This window comes from Mytilus trossulus, unplaced genomic scaffold, assembly GCF_036588685.1.
Source record: "Mytilus trossulus isolate FHL-02 unplaced genomic scaffold, PNRI_Mtr1.1.1.hap1 h1tg000247l__unscaffolded, whole genome shotgun sequence".
NCBI lineage: Eukaryota > Metazoa > Mollusca > Bivalvia > Mytilida > Mytilidae > Mytilus > Mytilus trossulus.
This window is the reverse complement of record NW_026963318.1, coordinates 1,386,108-1,406,970: the sequence shown is the minus strand read 5'-3', so window position 1 is coordinate 1,406,970 and position 20,863 is coordinate 1,386,108. Positions and strand designations below refer to the sequence as shown.

Below are 20,863 nucleotides of genomic sequence, written 5' to 3'. Positions count from 1 at the left end.
AAAACAATAAACAATAATTCCTATATTTATCTGCCAACTCCATTCATTTATTTATTTATTAATAGCCTAAACACACGATACAAATGCTCGATTTATGATAAAAAAAATAGCAGGCACTAAAATATTATCTCTTATTCGTGCTTCAAATTAAGGCCCTTGCAAATCATATCAAAACTTCCTTAGACAAAAGAAAGCTGAAAGCAAGAATTATTATCATGTATAATTTATTTGACTTTTCTTGAACATGCAGTAAAGTTAAACACTTTAATTTTTATAAACTTTGACAATAGTGTCTGTGGCGCAGCGGTAAGATGAGCGACTGACAGCAGAAACATCCCAAGTTCTCACCCCACAGCCGGAGGTTAAAAAAAGTGTGCTATATTAAATGTAACTTAACTTAACTTTACTTCAATTCGATTTGTGACAGTTAATTAAATACATGTAGATATGTTTTTGCCTAACTGCTCGCCTACGGTTTTGTTACGTTGCTGTCAAACTTGAAAACAGATGTCATGTGGATATTATTCATCTAATCTTATAGTAAAACTTGTACATAGATGTTTGTTAGTTATTTTTGATGCTAGATTGTCGTCTCAGTGATGTTTTTCAATATAATGTTTACTGTTAAACATGCTAATAGATACATTGTGGTAAATTTTTGTAGTTAGGCTACTGTCTTATTTCAGTACATTCAACATCTTCTTTAAGATGCAAGAAGGCACACTTGCAATTATTATTAGTATTTCATTTTGTTTGAATAAATAATGCTTTAATGTTATGTAAGACTTTTTCATTCTTCATACTGGAGTTCATCGCCATGTCTATGCATGACTTAGGTCATGGTGGCAATGTTGGACTATCAAAATGTATGTGTCAGCATTATACGAAGATCAAATGTGGTTATTTTCCCATTGGTCCTATCTTCTCGAAAAATAACAAATACATATGATATAGAATATCGTATATTAAAAAGAGCGGCTTTTGTTCAAGAAACCAATAACTTCATTTGATGTCTATGCAGTTCGGAATTTGTCAGAAGACGAGTTAGTGTCAAGATGTGCTTCAGATTTCCATATTTTTTTTCATGTTGTCCACTTTGTACTTCAATTATTTCTAAGTAAGATTTTTAAAAAAATATGTCTTCACTGGGACAGCCAGAGCTGAAACATGAAGACTTGCGTTTAGCGGGGACGTAACTCTAAAGATGTTCGTACCCTTTCTTGTAAATAGCGTTCCAATACTCAGCCGGCATATCAAATAGTTCTTTTTAACGAAACAACATGCTTAACTAATGACTAAATGAGGCGTTTAAATAGTGACTACTTTATACATAACAGAAATTTTGCAATTATTGGACAAAGAAAACACCCTTTTCTTGTAGAAACAAATATACTAAATAGTAATGTGTCGTTGTAAAGTTTGAAAACGTACTTAATGAAAACTAAACCTTTCTAAGTCTTACAATAGTAATGACTTAAAGAAAGGGTAAACCCACACATGGTCATACGTCCCATCCAGCACAAGTCCAACCTTCAATTCTTTTCCCGCTATTAATTCAAAACCTCTACATTAATTCCTTAGAAAAATATCTCTTCCTCTTCTTAATTTGTACATGTCAATAGACAAAATTGTTCGTTCTCTAGCAAGGTCGCAGTTGTTACTCATAAGGCGTTTTGTTCAGCGGCATATATTACAACTGTATCACAGATTTGAGGTTATTATAGCAAAAACAAAATTCATTTAAAAACAATAAACAATAATTCCTATATTTATCTGCCAACTCCATTCATTTATTTATTTATTAATAGCCTAAAACACACGATACAAATGCTCGATTTATGATAAAAAAAAATAGCAGGCACTAAAATATTATCTCTTATTCGTGCTTCAAATTAAGGCCCTTGCAAATCATATCAAAACTTCCTTAGACAAAAGAAAGCTGAAAGCAAGAATTATTATCATGTATAATTTATTTGACTTTTCTTGAACATGCAGTAAAGTTAAACACTTTAATTTTTATAAACTTTGACAATAGTGTCTGTGGCGCAGCGGTAAGATGAGCGACTGACAGCAGCAACATCCCAAGTTCTCACCCCACAGCCGGAGGTTAAAAAAAGTGTGCTATATTAAATGTAACTTAACTTAACTTTACTTCAATTCGATTTGTGACAGTTAATTAAATACATGTAGATATGTTTTTGCCTAACTGCTCGCCTACGGTTTTGTTACGTTGCTGTCAAACTTGAAAACAGATGTCATGTGGATATTATTCATCTAATCTTATAGTAAAACTTGTACATAGATGTTTGTTAGTTATTTTTGATGCTAGATTGTCGTCTCAGTGATGTTTACCCAATATAATGTTTACTGTTTAACATGCTAATAGATACATTGTGGTAAATTTTTGTAGTTAGGCTACTGTCTTATTTCAGTACATTCAACATCTTCTTTAAGATGCAAGAAGGCACACTTGCAATTATTATTAGTATTTCATTTTGTTTGAATAAATAATGCTTTAATGTTATGTAAGACTTTTTCATTCTTCATACTGGAGTTCATCGCCATGTCTATGCATGACTTAGGTCATGGTGGCAATGTTGGACTATCAAAATGTATGTGTCAGCATTATACGAAGATCAAATGTGGTTATTTTCCCATTGGTACTATCTTCTCGTAAAATAACAAATACATATGATATAGAATATCGTATATTAAAAAGAGCGGCTTTTGTTCAAGAAACTAATAACTTCATTTGATGTCTATGCAGTTCGGAATTTGTCAGAAGACGAGTTAGTGTCAAGATGTGCTTCAGATTTCCATATTTTTTTTCATGTTGTCCACTTTGTACTTCAATTATTTCTAAGTAAGATTTTAAAAAAAAATATGTCTTCACTGGGACAGCCAGAGCTGAAACATGAAGACTTGCGTTTAGCGGGGACGTAACTCTAAAGATGTTCGTACCCTTTCTTGTAAATAGCGTTCCAATACTCAGCCGGCATATCAAATAGTTCTTTTTAACGAAACAACATGCTTAACTAATGACTAAATGAGGCGTTTAAATAGTGACTACCTTATACATAACAGAAATTTTGCAATTATTGGACAAAGAAAACACCCTTTTCTTGTAGAAACAAATATACTAAATAGTAATGGGTCGTGGTAAAGTTTGAAAACGTACTTAATGAAAACTAAACCTTTCTAAGTCTTACAATAGTAATGACTTAAAGAAAGGGTAAACCCACACATGGTCATACGTCCCATCCAGCACAAGTCCAACCTTCAATTCTTTTCCCGCTATTAATTCAAAACCTCTACATTAATTCCTTAGAAAAATATCTCTTCCTCTTCTTAATTTGTACATGTCAATAGACAAAATTGTTCGTTCTCTAGCAAGGTCGCAGTTGTTACTCATAAGGCGTGTTGTTCAGCAGCATATATTACAACTGTATCACAGATTTGAGGTTATTATAGCAAAAACAAAATTCATTTAAAAACAATAAACAATAATTCCTATATTTATCTGCCAACTCCATTCATTTATTTATTTATTAATAGCCTAAAATACACGATACAAATGCTCGATTTATGATAAAAAAAAAATCGCAGGCACTAAAATATTATCTCTTATTCGTGCTTCAAATTAAGGCCCTTGCAAATCATATCAAAACTTCCTTAGACAAAAGAAAGCTGAAAGCAAGAATTATTATCATGTATAATTTATTTGACTTTTCTTGAACATGCAGTAAAGTTAAATACTTTAATTTTTATAAACTTTGACAATAGTGTCTGTGGCGCAGCGGTAAGATGAGCGACTGACAGCAGCAACATTTCAAGTTCTCACCCCACAGCCGGAGGTTAAAAAAAGTGTGCTATATTAAATGTAACTTAACTTAACTTTACTTCAATTCGATTTGTGACAGTTAATTAAATACATGTAGATATGTTTTTGCCTAACTGCTCGCCTACGGTTTTGTTACGTTGCTGTCAAACTTGAAAACAGATGTCATGTGGATATTATTCATCTAATCTTATAGTAAAACTTGTACATAGATGTTTGTTAGTTATTTTTGATGCTAGATTGTCGTCTCAGTGATGTTTTTCAATATAATGTTTACTGTTAAACATGCTAATAGATACATTGTGGTAAATTTTTGTAGTTAGGCTACTGTCTTATTTCAGTACATTCAACATCTTCTTTAAGATGCAAGAAGGCACACTTGCAATTATTATTAGTATTTCATTTTGTTTGAATAAATAATGCTTTAATGTTATGTAAGACTTTTTCATTCTTCATACAGGAGTTCATCGCCATGTCTATGCATGACTTAGGTCATGGTGGCAATGTTGGACTATCAAAATGTATGTGTCAGCATTATACGAAGATCAAATGTGGTTATTTTCCCATTGGTCCTATCTTATTGAAAAATAACAAATACATATGATATAGAATATCATATATTAAAAAGAGCGGCTTTTGTTCAAGAAACCAATAACTTCATTTGATGTCTATGCAGTTCGGAATTTGTCAGAAGACGAGTTAGTGTCAAGATGTGCTTCAGATTTCCATATTTTTTTTCATGTTGTCCACTTTGTACTTCAATTATTTCTAAGTAAGATTTTTAAAAAAATATGTCTTCACTGGGACAGCCAGAGCTGAAACATGAAGACTTGCGTTTAGCGGGGACGTAACTCTAAAGATGTTCGTACCCTTTCTTGTAAATAGCGTTCCAATACTCAGCCGGCATATCAAATAGTTCTTTTTTAACGAAACAACATGCTCAACTTATGACTAAATGAGGCGTTTAAAAAGTGACTACTTTATACATAACAGAAATTTTGCAATTATTGGACAAAGAAAACACCCTTTTCTTGTAGAAACAAATATACTAAATAGTAATGTGTCGTGGTAAAGTTTGAAAACGTACTTAATGAAAACTAAACCTTTCTAAGTCTTACAATAGTAATGACTTAAAGAAAGGGTAAACCCACACATGGTCATACGTCCCATCCAGCACAAGTCCAACCTTCAATTCTTTTCCCGCTATTAATTCAAAACCTCTACATTAATTCCTTAGAAAAATATCTCTTCCTCCTCTTAATTTGTACATGTCAATAGACAAAATTGTTCGTTCTCTAGCAAGGTCGCAGTTGTTACTCATAAGGCGTTTTGTTCAGCGGCATATATTACAACTGTATCACAGATTTGAGGTTATTATAGCAAAAACAAAATTCATTTAAAAACAATAAACAATAATTCCTATATTTATCTGCCAACTCCATTCATTTATTTATTTATTAATAGCCTAAAACACACGATACAAATGCTCGATTTATGATAAAAAAAAAATAGCAGGCACTAAAATATTATCTCTTATTCGTGCTTCAAATTAAGGCCCTTGCAAATCATATCAAAACTTCCTTAGACAAAAGAAAGCTGAAAGCAAGAATTATTATCATGTATAATTTATTTGACTTTTCTTGAACATGCAGTAAAGTTAAATACTTTAATTTTTATAAACTTTGACAATAGTGTCTGTGGCGCAGCGGTAAGACGAGCGACTGACAGCAGCAACATCCCAAGTTCTCACCCCACAGCCGGAGGTTAAACAAAGTGTGCTATATTAAATGTAACTTAACTTAACTTTACTTCAATTCGATTTGTGACAGTTAATTAAATACATGTAGATATGTTTTTGCCTAACTGCTCGCCTACGGTTTTGTTACGTTGCTGTCAAACTTGAAAACAGATGTCATGTGGATATTATTCATCTAATCTTATAGTAAAACTTGTACATAGATGTTTGTTAGTTATTTTTGATGCTAGATTGTCGTCTCAGTGATGTTTTTCAATATAATGTTTACTGTTAAACATGCTAATAGATACATTGTGGTAAATTTTTGTAGTTAGGCTACTGTCTTATTTCAGTACATTCAACATCTTCTTTAAGATGCAAGAAGGCACACTTGCAATTATTATTAGTATTTCATTTTGTTTGAATAAATAATGCTTTAATGTTATGTAAGACTTTTTCATTCTTCATACAGGAGTTCATCGCCATGTCTATGCATGACTTAGGTCATGGTGGCAATGTTGGACTATCAAAATGTATGTGTCAGCATTATACGAAGATCAAATGTGGTTATTTTCCCATTGGTCCTATCTTCTCGAAAAATAACAAATACATATGATATAGAATATCGTATATTAAAAAGAGCGGCTTTTGTTCAAGAAACCAATAACTTCATTTGATGTCTATGCAGTTCGGAATTTGGCAGAAGACGAGTTACCCAGCAGGCACTCAACGTTGATTCAACGTTTAAACAAGGTTGTTTCTCAACGTTGAAACAATGTCAAATTTATGTTTGATTTTGAAAATTGGAATTAACGTTGTCATTTCAACGTTGAAGTTTCAACATCCATTCAACGTTGATTCAAGGTTGAATAGAAGTTGAAAGTATATTCATGAAATTTATTATAAAGCTACATACACCACTTTTTTACCTGCTTTCCATGTTTTTGCTGTTGTTAGATGGTAGACAGGCAGCGTTGGTGTTAAAGTGTTTGTCTCACCAATACACACATGACCAACAAAAGATAAGCTAAATGGAAGACATCTAAATAAATACATCAACTGTTACTTAAACAACATTTGGTGCTTGTACAGTCAAAATCCTAGACCATAAATGTCACATTTTAAAATCCTTTTGGCAGAAGGAATAGCTGAAATGATTGTGTCTGTCCACTTGTATTTAACAATAACTATACATAATTATCTATTTCAATATATAAGTGGACACCTATCATTTCTGATATGTTCTTACTTGTAGTTTTTCTTGTTGTGAATAGCTATTAGAAAAACAAATCATTCAATGACTTGGATTACACTGCATAAAAATTATGACATACACTTTATTCCCTGACACCACAGAAAGGATCTCAAAACAGAAAGGAAAGAAGATGTAGAATAGTTCTAAACAATTCTCACAAGTTCAAAGTAGTTTATATTAAACGACCAACCAATGTTAAGCCCTTCTTAAAAGTATCATATCACAGGAAGAATGAAGACATTATTAGATCCAACATGTGTTCAGGATAATCGCAATATTTATGAAAATAAGAATATGCTGCACGACTGCTAACCAGACAACTCTCCACAAAAAACTAAGGTCCTTGATTATATATACATATATGTTATATAAATGTATATATTACCCTCATAAACCATTAAATTAATACTTATTTACTCACAAACAATATCAAAAATAGTAATACAAACATATTTCTTTTGATACAAGATTTATTTTATAAATTCATTTGTTATATTTGTCTCTTTTTGTCCTTATTGCATGTCATCATTCTTCCACCACCTCTGGATCTTTCTGCAGTAAACTTTCAGCTGGAGTGGTCTTTATCAGATATGTATTTCCAAGTGACATCATTTTACTCTTGCAGTATATTTAAACTCTGGAAAAAATCAGATTATAATAAATATAAATTGTATGTGATAATGTCCTGAAAAGATATTTTAAATTTGAGCCACTTTCAATTTGTTTCTAGAAGCATTGAAAACAAATAAAACCATAACGACGAAGCACATATTGTAATAAGATAATCCTTAATAAAGATATATACATGAATGTTTACTATTGGTAGTTTTTTGTTTATGAAGAAGCTTCAATCAGAGTTTTGAAAGACTGCAGGTTTCATTATATTATTGATAACAATGAAAACACTTTACCTAAGATGTTTTTTAATAAGAGCTCTTATACATTTGTACAAGAATAGCTTAGATATAATAACAAACATAAAATGGTATGTCAGGTAAACAAAATTAGAATACACAATAGATTAATCTTTGAACACAAATGGTATATAGTTATACAGACAAAAAACCTACCTTTGATGATTTTAAAGACTGGAATTCCCAAAACTGACTTTTAATGTTGCTCCACTTGATGCATTTCAACGTTGATCTGTATGACAAGCTTCTGTAAAATAAATTATAATAATACATGTTCATGATATCAGATAATGGACTGCTATAACATTCAAAACCAGATTACGTACACATTAATGTAAACAGGCTTTTCTCGTATTAAACAGAGTCAGAGGTCACCTGAAGATCAGATAAGGGTCAGACTGACTTGTTTTTGTAAAAATAAGACAATTAATGTATCAATTTTCCATCACATGAATGATAGTTCAAATTTAATACTTTGTTGTCCAGTGGAAATTCATTCTTTATTATCGTCAAAAAGTATGTGGTTTACCAAGCCTTAAAATTTAACTAAACGAATCGCATATATATATATACAAGATATAGCAGATCCAGAACATTTCATAAGGGGGGCCCGCTGACTGACCTAAGGCCGTAAGGGGGGGGGGGGGGGCGCTCCAGTCATGCCTCAGTGATTCGGTATTTAATCAACCAAATTTTTCCTACGAAAGGGCCCCCCCCCCCCCTGGATCCGCCTATGTATGGTATAAAGTAAACATGTTGGGAAATTTATAAAAGCAAAATAATCACAGGCACTTGTTTCTATCCATTGGAAGAACCACTATCAACGTATATTTACGAGCACTTGTTTCTATCCATTGGAAGAACCACTATCAACGTAAATATACGTTGATAGTGGTTCTTCCAATGGATAGAAACAAGTGCCTGTGAAAATAATGTAAACACTTGCTTATCCCCCTTTTTTCTTATTTTCTTCTTTACCTTAAAACTTTAAAACGAAACTTAATATGCTTTCCCACATTAAATGCTCTTAGAAATAGTATAATTGGAGGAAATTATACATGATGGCCTTTCCATGTGTCCTGATCTGTTTTCTGGAGTACATTACAATGTTGACGTTATAATTTTGATACCAATTCAGAGTTTCTAAACACAATTCATAAATATGACAAACCGTGATAGCCACATGCAAACATCTACATACCATAAATATACGTGATAAACGGAAAGTTTCTCTTCGATCGACTTCTTCCTTTGTTGTTCTTTTTGAAATGCGGGTTTACATAATGCGCATGTGCAATGTAACTTCCTGTTCAAATCCCGCGAAAATATGAATGAAAGAAATCGCGATCATTATTGATAATTATCAGCTTACTATTTCAAATTTCTTACATGTTATCTTTGTGTTCAAATTAAAATTATGTGAAATAAAATTAATAAATTATATTTCTTATTCCCGAGAAATTCAGTATCAAACGACTTACCCCTCCCCCTTTTTCTCATACTGTGACACAAAACTCAGGTTGAAATGGTGATCAATAGAATAGTACTATACTGTTTTGTTTCATTCTTTTCTTTATAAATATATACTTCTACGGTTATGCATGTATATTGCCTTCTGATAATTAAATGATGTTTTTTTTTATATAGGCCTACAATGAAATAAATTATACACGTTGATTCAATGTGGAATCAACGTTCCAATTTCAACGTTGAAATGATCAACGTTAATTCAACGTTGAATGTTTGTTTATTCCTCAACGTTGAAAATGTTACGTTGTTTCAACGTTGAATATACGTTGATCACATTTCAACCTCATTTCAACGTTTATTCAACGTTGAGTGCCTGCTGGGTAGTGTCAAGATGTGCTTCAGATTTCCATATTTTTTTTCATGTTGTCCACTTTGTACTTCAATTATTTCTAAGTAAGATTTTTAAAAAAATATGTCTTCACTGGGACAGCCAGAGCTGAAACATGAAGACTTGCGTTTAGCGGGGACGTAACTCTAAAGATGTTCGTACCCTTTCTTGTAAATAGCGTTCCAATACTCAGCCGGCATATCAAATAGTTCTTTTTTAACGAAACAACATGCTCAACTTATGACTAAATGAGGCGTTTAAAAAGTGACTACTTTATACATAACAGAAATTTTGCAATTATTGGACAAAGAAAACACCCTTTTCTTGTAGAAACAAATATACTAAATAGTAATGTGTCGTGGTAAAGTTTGAAAACGTACTTAATGAAAACTAAACCTTTCTAAGTCTTACAATAGTAATGACTTAAAGAAAGGGTAAACCCACACATGGTCATACGTCCCATCCAGCACAAGTCCAACCTTCAATTCTTTTCCCGCTATTAATTCAAAACCTCTACATTAATTCCTTAGAAAAATATCTCTTCCTCCTCTTAATTTGTACATGTCAATAGACAAAATTGTTCGTTCTCTAGCAAGGTCGCAGTTGTTACTCATAAGGCGTTTTGTTCAGCGGCATATATTACAACTGTATCACAGATTTGAGGTTATTATAGCAAAAACAAAATTCATTTAAAAACAATAAACAATAATTCCTATATTTATCTGCCAACTCCATTCATTTATTTATTTATTAATAGCCTAAAACACACGATACAAATGCTCGATTTATGATAAAAAAAAAATAGCAGGCACTAAAATATTATCTCTTATTCGTGCTTCAAATTAAGGCCCTTGCAAATCATATCAAAACTTCCTTAGACAAAAGAAAGCTTAAAGCAAGAATTATTATCATGTATAATTTATTTGACTTTTCTTGAACATGCAGTAAAGTTAAATACTTTAATTTTTATAAACTTTGACAATAGTGTCTGTGGCGCAGCGGTAAGACGAGCGACTGACAGCAGCAACATCCCAAGTTCTCACCCCACAGCCGGAGGTTAAACAAAGTGTGCTATATTAAATGTAACTTAACTTAACTTTACTTCAATTCGATTTGTGACAGTTAATTAAATACATGTAGATATGTTTTTGCCTAACTGCTCGCCTACGGTTTTGTTACGTTGCTGTCAAACTTGAAAACAGATGTCATGTGGATATTATTCATCTAATCTTATAGTAAAACTTGTACATAGATGTCTGTTAGTTATTTTTGATGCTAGATTGTCGTCTCAGTGATGTTTTTCAATATAATGTTTACTGTTAAACATGCTAATAGATACATTGTGGTAAATTTTTGTAGTTAGGCTACTGTCTTATTTCAGTACATTCAACATCTTCTTTAAGATGCAAGAAGGCACACTTGCAATTATTATTAGTATTTCATTTTGTTTGAATAAATAATGCTTTAATGTTATGTAAGACTTTTTCATTCTTTATACTGGAGTTCATCGCCATGTCTATGCATGACTTAGGTCATGGTGGCAATGTTGGACTATCAAAATGTATGTGTCAGCATTATACGAAGATCAAATGTGGTTATTTTCCCATTGGTCCTATCTTCTCGAAAAATAACAAATACATATGATATAGAATATCGTATATTAAAAAGAGCGGCTTTTGTTCAAGAAACCAATAACTTCATTTGATGTCTATGCAGTTCGGAATTTGTCAGAAGACGAGTTAGTGTCAAGATGTGCTTCAGATTTCCATATTTTTTTTCATGTTGTCCACTTTGTACTTCAATTATTTCTAAGTAAGATTTTAAAAAAAATATGTCTTCACTGGGACAGCCAGAGCTGAAACATGAAGACTTGCGTTTAGCGGGGACGTAACTCTAAAGATGTTCGTACCCTTTCTTGTAAATAGCGTTCCAATACTCAGCCGGCATATCAAATAGTTCTTTTTAACGAAACAACATGCTTAACTAATGACTAAATGAGGCGTTTAAATAGTGACTACTTTATACATAACAGAAATTTTGCAATTATTGGACAAAGAAAACACCCTTTTCTTGTAGAAACAAATATACTAAATAGTACTGTGTCGTGGTAAAGTATTTAATGAAAACTAAACCTTTCTAAGTCTTGCAATAGTAATGACTTAAAGAAAGGGTAAACCCACACATGGTCATACGTTCCATCCAGCACAAGTCCAACCTTCAATTCTTTTCCCGCTATTAATTCAAAACCTCTACATTAATTCCTTATAATTAAGTGAAAAATTTCTCTTCCTCCTTTTAATATGAACATGATAATAGACAAAATTGTTCGTTCTCTAGCAAGGTCGCAGTTGTTACTCATAAGGCGTTTTGTTCAGCGGCATATATTACAACTGTATCACAGATTTGAGGTTATTATAGCAAAAACAAAATTCATTTAAAAACAATAAACAATAATTCCTATATTTATCTGCCAACTCCATTCATTTATTTATTTATTAATAGCCTAAAACACACGATACAAATGCTCGATTTATGATAAAAAAAAATAGCAGGCACTTAAATATTATCTCTTATTCGTGCTTCAAATTAAGGCCCTTGCAAATCATATCAAAACTTCCTTAGACAAAAGGAAGCTGAAAGTAAGAATACTTATCATGTATAATTTATTTGACTTTTCTTGAACACGCAGTAATGTTAAATACTTTAATTTTTATAAACTTTGACAATAGTGTCTGTGGAGCAGCGGTAAGATGAGCGACTGACAGCAGCAACATCCCAAGTTCTCACCCCACAGCCGGAGGTTAAAAAAGGTGTACTATATTAAATGTAACTTAACTTAATTTTACTTCAATTCAATTTGTGAAAGTTATTTAAATACATGTAGATATGTTTTTGCCTAACTGCTCGCCTACGATTTTGTTACGTTGCTGTCAAACTTGAAAACAGATGCCATGTGGATATTATTCATCTAATCTTATAGTAAAACTTGTACATAGATGTCTGTTAGTTATTTTTGATGCTAGATTGTCGTCTCATTGATGTTTACCCAATATAATGTTTACTGTTAAACATGCTAATAGATACATTGTGGTAAATTTTTGTAGTTAGGCTACTGTCTTATTTCAGTACATTCAACATCTTCTTTAAGATGCAAGAAGGCACGCTAGCAATTATTATTAGTATTTCTCTTTGTTTGAATAAATAATGCTTTAATGTTATGTAAGACTTTTTCATTCTTCATACTGGAGTTCATCGCCATGTCTATGCACGACTTAGGTCATGGTGGCAATGTTGGACTATCAAAATGTATGTGTCAGCATTATACGAAGATCAAATGTGGTTATTTTCCCATTGGTCCTATCTTCTCGAAAAATAACAAATACATATGATATAGAATATCGTATATTAAAAAGAACGGCTTTTGTTCAAGAAACCAATAACTTCATTTGATGTCTATGCAATTCGGAATTTGTCAGAAGACGAGTAAGTGTCAAGATGTGCTTCAGATTTCCATATTTTTTTTCATGTTGTCCACTTTGTACCTCAATTATTTCTAAGTAAGATTTTAAAAAAAATATGTCTTCACTGGGACAGCCAGAGCTGAAACATGAAGACTTGCGTTTAGCGGGGACGTAACTCTAAAGATGTTCGTACACTTTCTTGTAAATAGCGTTCCAATACTCAGCCGGCATATCAAATAGTTCTTTTTAACGAATTGAAACAACATGCTTAACTAATGACTAAATGAGGCGTTTAAATAGTGACTACTTTATACATAACAGAAATTTTGCAATTATTGGACAAAGAAAACACCCTTTTCTTGTAGAAACAAATATACTAATTAGTACTGTGTCGTGGTAACGTATTTAATGAAAACTAGACCTTTCGAAGTCTTGCAATAGTAATGACTTAAAGAAAGGGTAAACCCACACATGGTCATACGTCCCATCCAGCACAAGTCCAACCTTCAAGTCTTTTCCCGCTATTAATTCAAAACCTCTACATTAATTCCTTATAATTAAGTGAAAAATATATCTTCCTCCTCTTAATTTGTACATGTCAATAGACAAAATTGTTCGTTCTCTAGCAAGGTCGCAGTTGTTACTCATAAGACGTTTTGTTCAGCGGCATATATTACAACTGTATCACAGATTTGAGGTTATTATAGCGAAAACAAAATTCATTTTAAAACAATAAACAATAATTCCTATATTTATCTGCCAACTCCATTCATTTATTTATTTATTAATAGACTAAAACACACGATACAAATGCTCGATTTATGATAAAAAAAAATAGCAGGCACTAAAATATTATCTCTTATTCGTGCTTCAAATTAAGGCCCTTGCAAATCATATCAGAACTTCCTTAGACAAAAGGAAGCTGAAAGTAAGAATACTTATCATGTATAATTTATTTGACTTTTCTTGAACATGCAGTAATGTTAAATACTTAAATTTTTATAAACTTTGACAATAGTGTCTGTGGCGCAGCGGTAAGATGAGCGACTGACAGCAGCAACATCCCAAGTTCTCACCCCACAGCCGGAGGTTAAAAAAAGTGTGCTATATTAAATGTAACTTAACTTAATTTTACTTCAATTCAATTTGTGAAAGTTATTTAAATACATGTAGATATGTTTTTGCCTAACTGCTCGCCTACGGTTTTGTTACGTTGCTGTCAAACTTGAAAACAGATGTCATGTGGATATTATTCATCTAATCTTATAGTAAAACTTGTACATAGATGTCTGTTAGTTATTTTTGATGCTAGATTGTCGTCTCAGTGATGTTTACCCAATATAATGTTTACTGTTAAACATGCTAATAGATACATTGTGGTAAATTTTTGTAGTTAGGCTACTGTCTTATGTCAGTACATTCAACATCTTCTTTAAGATGCAAGAAGGCACACTAGCAATTATTATTAGTATTTCATTTTGTTTGAATAAATAATGCTTTAATGTTATGTAAGACTTTTTCATTCTTCATACTGGAGTTCATCGCCATGTCTATGCATGACTTAGGTCATGGTGGCAATGTTGGACTATCAAAATGTATGTGTCAGCATTATACGAAGATCAAATGTGGTTATTTTCCCATTGGTCCTATCTTCTCGAAAAATAACAAATACATATGATATAGAAGATCGTATATTAAAAAGAACGGCTTTTGTTCAAGAAACCAATAACTTCATTTGATGTCTATGCAGTTCGGAATTTGTCAGAAGACGAGTTAGTGTCAAGATGTGCTTCAGATTTCCATATTTTTTTCCATGTTGTCCACTTTGTACTTCAATTATTTCTAAGTAAGATTTAAAAAAAAATATGTCTTCACTGGGACAGCCAGAGCTGAAACATGAAGACTTGCGTTTAGCGGGGACGTAACTCTAAAGATGTTCGTACCCTTTCTTGTAAATAGCGTTCCAATACTCAGCCGGCATATCAAATAGTTCTTTTTAACGAAACAACATGCTTAACTAATGATTAAATGAGGCGTTTAAATAGTGACTACTTTATACATAACAGAAATTTTGCAATTATTGGACAAAGAAAACACCCTTTTCTTGTAGAAACAAATATACTAAATAGTACTGTGTCGTGGTAAAGTATTTGATGAAAACTAAACCTTTCTAAGTCTTGCAATAGTAATGACTTAAAGAAAGGGTAAACCCACACATGGTCATACGTCCCATCCAGCACAAGTCCAACCTTCATTTCTTTTCCCGCTATTAATTCAAAACCTCTACATTAATTCCTTAGAAAAATATCTCTACTCTTAATTTGTATAGTCAATAGACAAAATTGTTCGTTCTCTAGCAAGGTCGCAGTTGTTACTCATAAGGCGTTTTGTTCAGCGGCATATATTACAACTGTATCACAGATTTGAGGTTATTATAGCAAAAACAAAATTCATTTAAAACAATAAACAATAATTCCTATATTTATCTTATAACTCCATTCATTTATTTATTTATTAATAGCCTAAAACACACGATACAAATGCTCGATTTATGATAAAAAAAAATAACAGGCACTAAAATATTATCTCTTATTCGTGCTTCAAATTAAGGCCCTTGCAAATCATATCAAAACTTCCTTAGACAAAAGGAAGCTGAAAGTAAGAATACTTATCATGTATAATTTATTTGACTTTTCTTGAACATGCAGTAATGTTAAATGCTTTAATTTTTATAATCTTTGACAATAGTGTCTGTGGCGCAGCGGTAAGATGAGCGACTGACAGCAGCAACATCCCAAGTTCTCACCCCACAGCCGGAGGTTAAAAAAAGTGTACTATATTAAATGTAACTTAACTTAATTTTACTTCAATTCAATTTGTGAAAGTTATTTAAATACATGTAGATATGTTTTTGCCTAACTGCTCGCCTACGGTTTTGTTACGTTGCTGTCAAACTTGAAAACAGATGCCATGTGGATATTATTCATCTAATCTTATAGTAAAACTTGTACATAGATGTCTGTTAGTTATTTTTTATGCTAGATTGTCGTCTCAGTGATGTTTACCCAATATAATGTTTACTGTTAAACATGCTAATAGATACATTGTGGTAAATTTTTGTAGTTAGGCTACTGTCTTATTTCAGTACATTCAACATCTTCTTTAAGATGCAAGAAGGCACACTTGCAATTATTATTAGTATTTCATTTTGTTTGAATAAATAATGCTTTAATGTTATGTAAGACTTTTTCATTCTTCATACTGGAGTTCATCGCCATGTCTATGCATGACTTAGGTCATAGTGGCAATGTTGGACTATCAAAATGTATGTGTCAGCATTATACGAAGATCAAATGTGGTTATTTTCCCATTGGTCCTATCTTCTCGAAAAATAACAAATACATATGATATAGAATATCGTATATTAAAAAGAACGGCTTTTGTTCAAGAAACCAATAACTTCATTTGATGTCTATGCAGTTCGGAATTTGTCAGAAGACGAGTTAGTGTCAAGATGTGCTTCAGATTTCCATATTTTTTTTCATGTTGTCCACTTTGTACTTCAATTATTTCTAAGTAAGATTTAAAAGAAAATATGTCTTATATTTCAGTACATTCAACATCTTCTTTAAGATGCAAGTAAGCACTAATTATAATTAGTATTTCATTTTGTTTGAATAAATCATCGCCATGTCTATGCATGACTTAGTTCATGGTGGCAATGTTGGAATATAAAAAAATGTATGTGTCGGCATATTGCATTATATGAAGGTCAACTGTGGTTATTTTCCCATTGGTTCTATCTTCTCGAAAAATAACAAATATATATTTATATAAAAAAATCGTTTATTAAAAAGAACGGCTTTTGTTCAAGAAACCAATAACTTCATTTGATGTCTATGCAGTTCGGAATTTGTCAGAAGACGAGTTAGTGTCAAGATGTGCTTCATATTTCCATATTTGTTCATGTTGCCCACTTTGTACTTCAATTATTTCTACGTAAGATTTAAAAGAAAATATGTCTTCACTGGGACATCCAGAGCTGAAACATGAAGACTTGCGTAACTCTAAAGATGTTCGTACCATTTCTTGTAAATATTTTCCAATACTCAGCCGGCATAGAAAAAATAGTTCTTTTTAACAAAACAACATGCTTAACTAATGACTAAATGAGGCGTTTAAATAGTGACTATTTTATACATTGCAGAAATTTTGCAATTATTGGACAAAGAAAACACCCTGTTATTGTAGGAACAAATATACTAAATAGTACTGTGTCGTGGTACAGTTTGAAAACGTACTAAATGAAAATTAAACATTTCTAAGTCTTGCAACAGTAATGACTTAAAGAAAGGGTAAACCTACACATGGGCAAACGTACAATCTAGCACAAGTCCCATCTTCAATTATTTTCCCGCTACTTATCCAACACCTCTACATTTATTCCTTATAAAGTGAATACATATCTCTTCTCCCTCTCTAGATGTACATACAAATAGGCGAAATCGTTCGTTCTTTAGCAAGGTCGCAGTTATTATTCATAATAAAAACAATAAACAATAAATGCTACAGTTATCTGCCAACTCCTTTCATTTTTTCTTTTATTGAAAAGCCTCAAACTAACGATAAAAATTAATGCTCGATACTATCAGGCAAAAACAAAGTCTTCCATTTATGATTGAAAATAACAGACACTAAAATATATCCTTATTTTTGCTCAAATTAAGGCATTTGCAAATCATATTCAAACTTCCTTAGACAACTGAAAGCGGAATGTTGGAATTATTATCATGGTTTTTTTTGTTACTTTTTCACACATGAAAAAACACTTGTACTACAGGTTGAGGTATAAATTCACATACATATGTGCTTGCGAGCATCTTGAAGAAGATGTGGAGTTTACATAAATAAGAAAGCAGCCTAGGTACAAAAAATAACAATAGGATATATATAAGCTTGTTTGACGGTAAAAAGGATTTTTGTACACGATCTACATGTAGCACCAAAAATGACTGTAATATCCCTTTGTATGCATTTCCCATTACAGATTCTTTTAAACGATTTTGTAACTTTGTCATATTTTGAAGTATTGTTTAAATCCATTTGTCTTTAACAAATCGAGTCTTTTTATTTAACCAAATATCATCAACGTAGCCCTGCTGTTTGATCAAGTTGTTCTTAAAAATATTCCTTGAGTAATGACTAGATTTGACTCGTTTTTAGAAATAATATAATCGTTACAATGGTATTAAAGATGCAATAGATATTATTCAACTTTAATTATTTTAAATTAGGCATGGCTTGTTAATAAAGGTTTTGTACTTCTTTTCTAATTACATTTCTCTTTGATTACTTTGGCATAACAAGAGTTTTTGAAATTATTGTATTTGTTCAAATAATGGTTCAAATAATTGAAAGTTTTCTTAGTTTACTTGTTTTAAATTATTTATATTTCCAATGTTACGCTTTAATTGCATGATTTGCTTAATCGAAAGTCTATTATTTAGCATGCTTATTGTTTAACATGTAGTTTAAAGGATACTTATCCAATAAAGACAGATGTCTTTTTATTATAGATTGCTGATAAATATATGTTTTTAATGTTTTAATCATTGTTTATTAGCAATGTTTATTTCTTAACAAATAATTATTCTTCAGATCATTCAGTTCGAGGAGAATCGTTTCTGGCTATCAGATCAGTAATTTGTGATGTTTAGAGTATTTCAGACAGTTCACCGATTTATTTTGTTTCAAGGAGCTCATATAATCGTATATTACAGTAGACTCTGTCGTTACAATTCGTGAGATAATCATGTTCATGAAGCTGTTTATTGTATTAATGTGTGTTTATACTGTGGAATCATTAAAGGTAGTATTGTTTTAATCTAATTTATATATACTGATAACTATATCTATTAACAAAGGCATCCCACTACCTGATGTGCATAGCATTTGCATATTGTGATAATTACCCTTTTTCTTATTGAAAATTTTCAAAACTGGTTTCGTTTTAAAAGACCTTAAGCGACCATCTTTATGTAAAAAAAGAAGTCTTTTTTTGCAGTATTTGATACGCTTAATATCACCCAGCATGAAGATTGAGTATCCTAGCTTATATATAGTTCATAGAATATATTCAGAAATGAATGGGTTATTAGTAAAAATGAATTTCGCCTCAAACCGAGAATACGAGAAACTCAGGTGAAATCATTTCTTGTGTAACTCATTTTAACATTTTATCAAAATCATGAAAACTATCAATTTTATTTTTATAAAGTTGAATTTATATGTTGTAGAGTTAAGTACGACGTTCTTTTTTGCCGAAATATTGCACATTCTTTTTTTTTGGGGGGGGGGCTACTCAGTCACGCCTCTAGATGTGTTTTTTGGTAGACTTCGGCTGTGTTTTTTGTTATTTCCATTCTAAATTTTATTCAATGTATTAATCTTGTCTTAAAAGCATTTAGCTTTAGCATTACACATCAGGCATATCCAGTGGAAAGACATAATACAAATAGAAAATATCAAAACACTTTTTCAATATCTCATGCGTATCCAGCCGAGACATCAATATAATCTCAATTCCTGTCTTTCATTTTAACTGATGCATTTTGTGTTTTATTCATACATATTCATTGTATGCGTTTTCAATATAATTTGATGAGACTGTCGTACAAGTAGAGGTAATGCGAACTATATAAAAAGTCATGTAAAAACCATCTATTTATATTTTCAGTGTCAAGTACAGGTGATTGGTAAGTTCTTTTCATTTTTTCGATATTTCATACATAATGATAACATGCGACATGTATGTACATATGACTAGCAGTCTGTTGGTATTTATGTATTATTGTCATTTTGTTAATTTTCTTTGGTTACATCTTCTGACATCAGACTCGAACTTCTCTTGAACTGAATTTTAATGTGCGTATTTGTTATGCGTTTACTTTTCTACATTGGCTAGGGTATAAGGGGAGGGTTGAGATCTCACAAACATGTTTAACCCCGGTGGCCTTTTGCGCCTGTCCCAAATCAGGAGCCTCTGGACTTTGTTAGTCGTGTATTATTTTGATTTTAGTTTTTTGTGTACAATTAGGAAATTAGTATGGTGTTCATTATCACTGAACTAGTATATATTTGTTTAGGGGGCAGCTGAAGGACGCCATCGGGTGCGAGAATTTCTCGCTACATTGAAGACCTGTTGGTGACCTTCTGCTGTTGTTTTTTCTATGGTCGGGTTGTTGTTTCTTTGACACATTCCCCATTTCCATTCTCAATTTTATGATACTCTTATACTGTGAATTCATTTATATTCATTGAACACCAATTTTCGTGGATTTCGTGGATACAGAAGATTCATGAATTCGCATGTTCAACGAAATATACAATTTTTTTTAAAGATTGTATGCAGACTTTACCAAAAACCACGAAATTAAATATCCACGAATATGCAGGTTTTTCTCAATCCACTAAAATTGGTACCCACGAAAATAAATGAATTCACAGTATTCGTTTTTCCCCTCATGAAATCATCAGCAAGACATTTTCACGACAATACAGGAACGAGGAGGGTTACATTAACTGTATTTAATACACAAACACTTTTTCTTTTATTTTGCTAATTTCAAATATACATTACTTAAAATACAATGTTTCCTCCTATCCTATACTCATAAAAAAAGGACATGTTTGATTACCCATAAACACCCACGGAAGGCAATAATTTCAAAGTTATGTATCTTGCTATACATGGTTTACCTATGGTTCTTGTTAACTTGTCTAGTGAATTTTAATTGTCTTTT

General features: G+C 31.7%; 1 protein-coding gene and 1 long non-coding RNA gene across 2 annotated transcripts in view; one reads left to right on the top strand and one right to left on the bottom strand.

Moving 5' to 3' along the window:
- Nucleotides 1–7,280: 7,280 nt before the first annotated feature.
- LOC134701614 (uncharacterized) lies at nucleotides 7,281–9,016 on the bottom strand. Its single transcript, XR_010104161.1, has 3 exons — nucleotides 8,944–9,016; nucleotides 7,899–7,989; nucleotides 7,281–7,465 (listed from the first exon to the last, which is right to left on the bottom strand). It is a non-coding gene; the product is annotated as an uncharacterized LOC134701614 (long non-coding RNA).
- Nucleotides 9,017–16,337: 7,321 nt separating this feature from the next.
- LOC134701659 (uncharacterized) overlaps nucleotides 16,338–20,863 on the top strand; it is a 40,355-nt gene continuing 35,829 nt past the window's right edge. Inside the window, exons 1-3 of the mRNA XM_063562795.1 lie at nucleotides 16,338–16,386; nucleotides 18,720–18,760; nucleotides 19,798–19,816. Coding sequence (XP_063418865.1) covers nucleotides 16,338–16,386; nucleotides 18,720–18,760; nucleotides 19,798–19,816 — 109 coding nt within the window. The remainder of the gene's footprint in view (nucleotides 16,387–18,719; nucleotides 18,761–19,797; nucleotides 19,817–20,863) is intronic.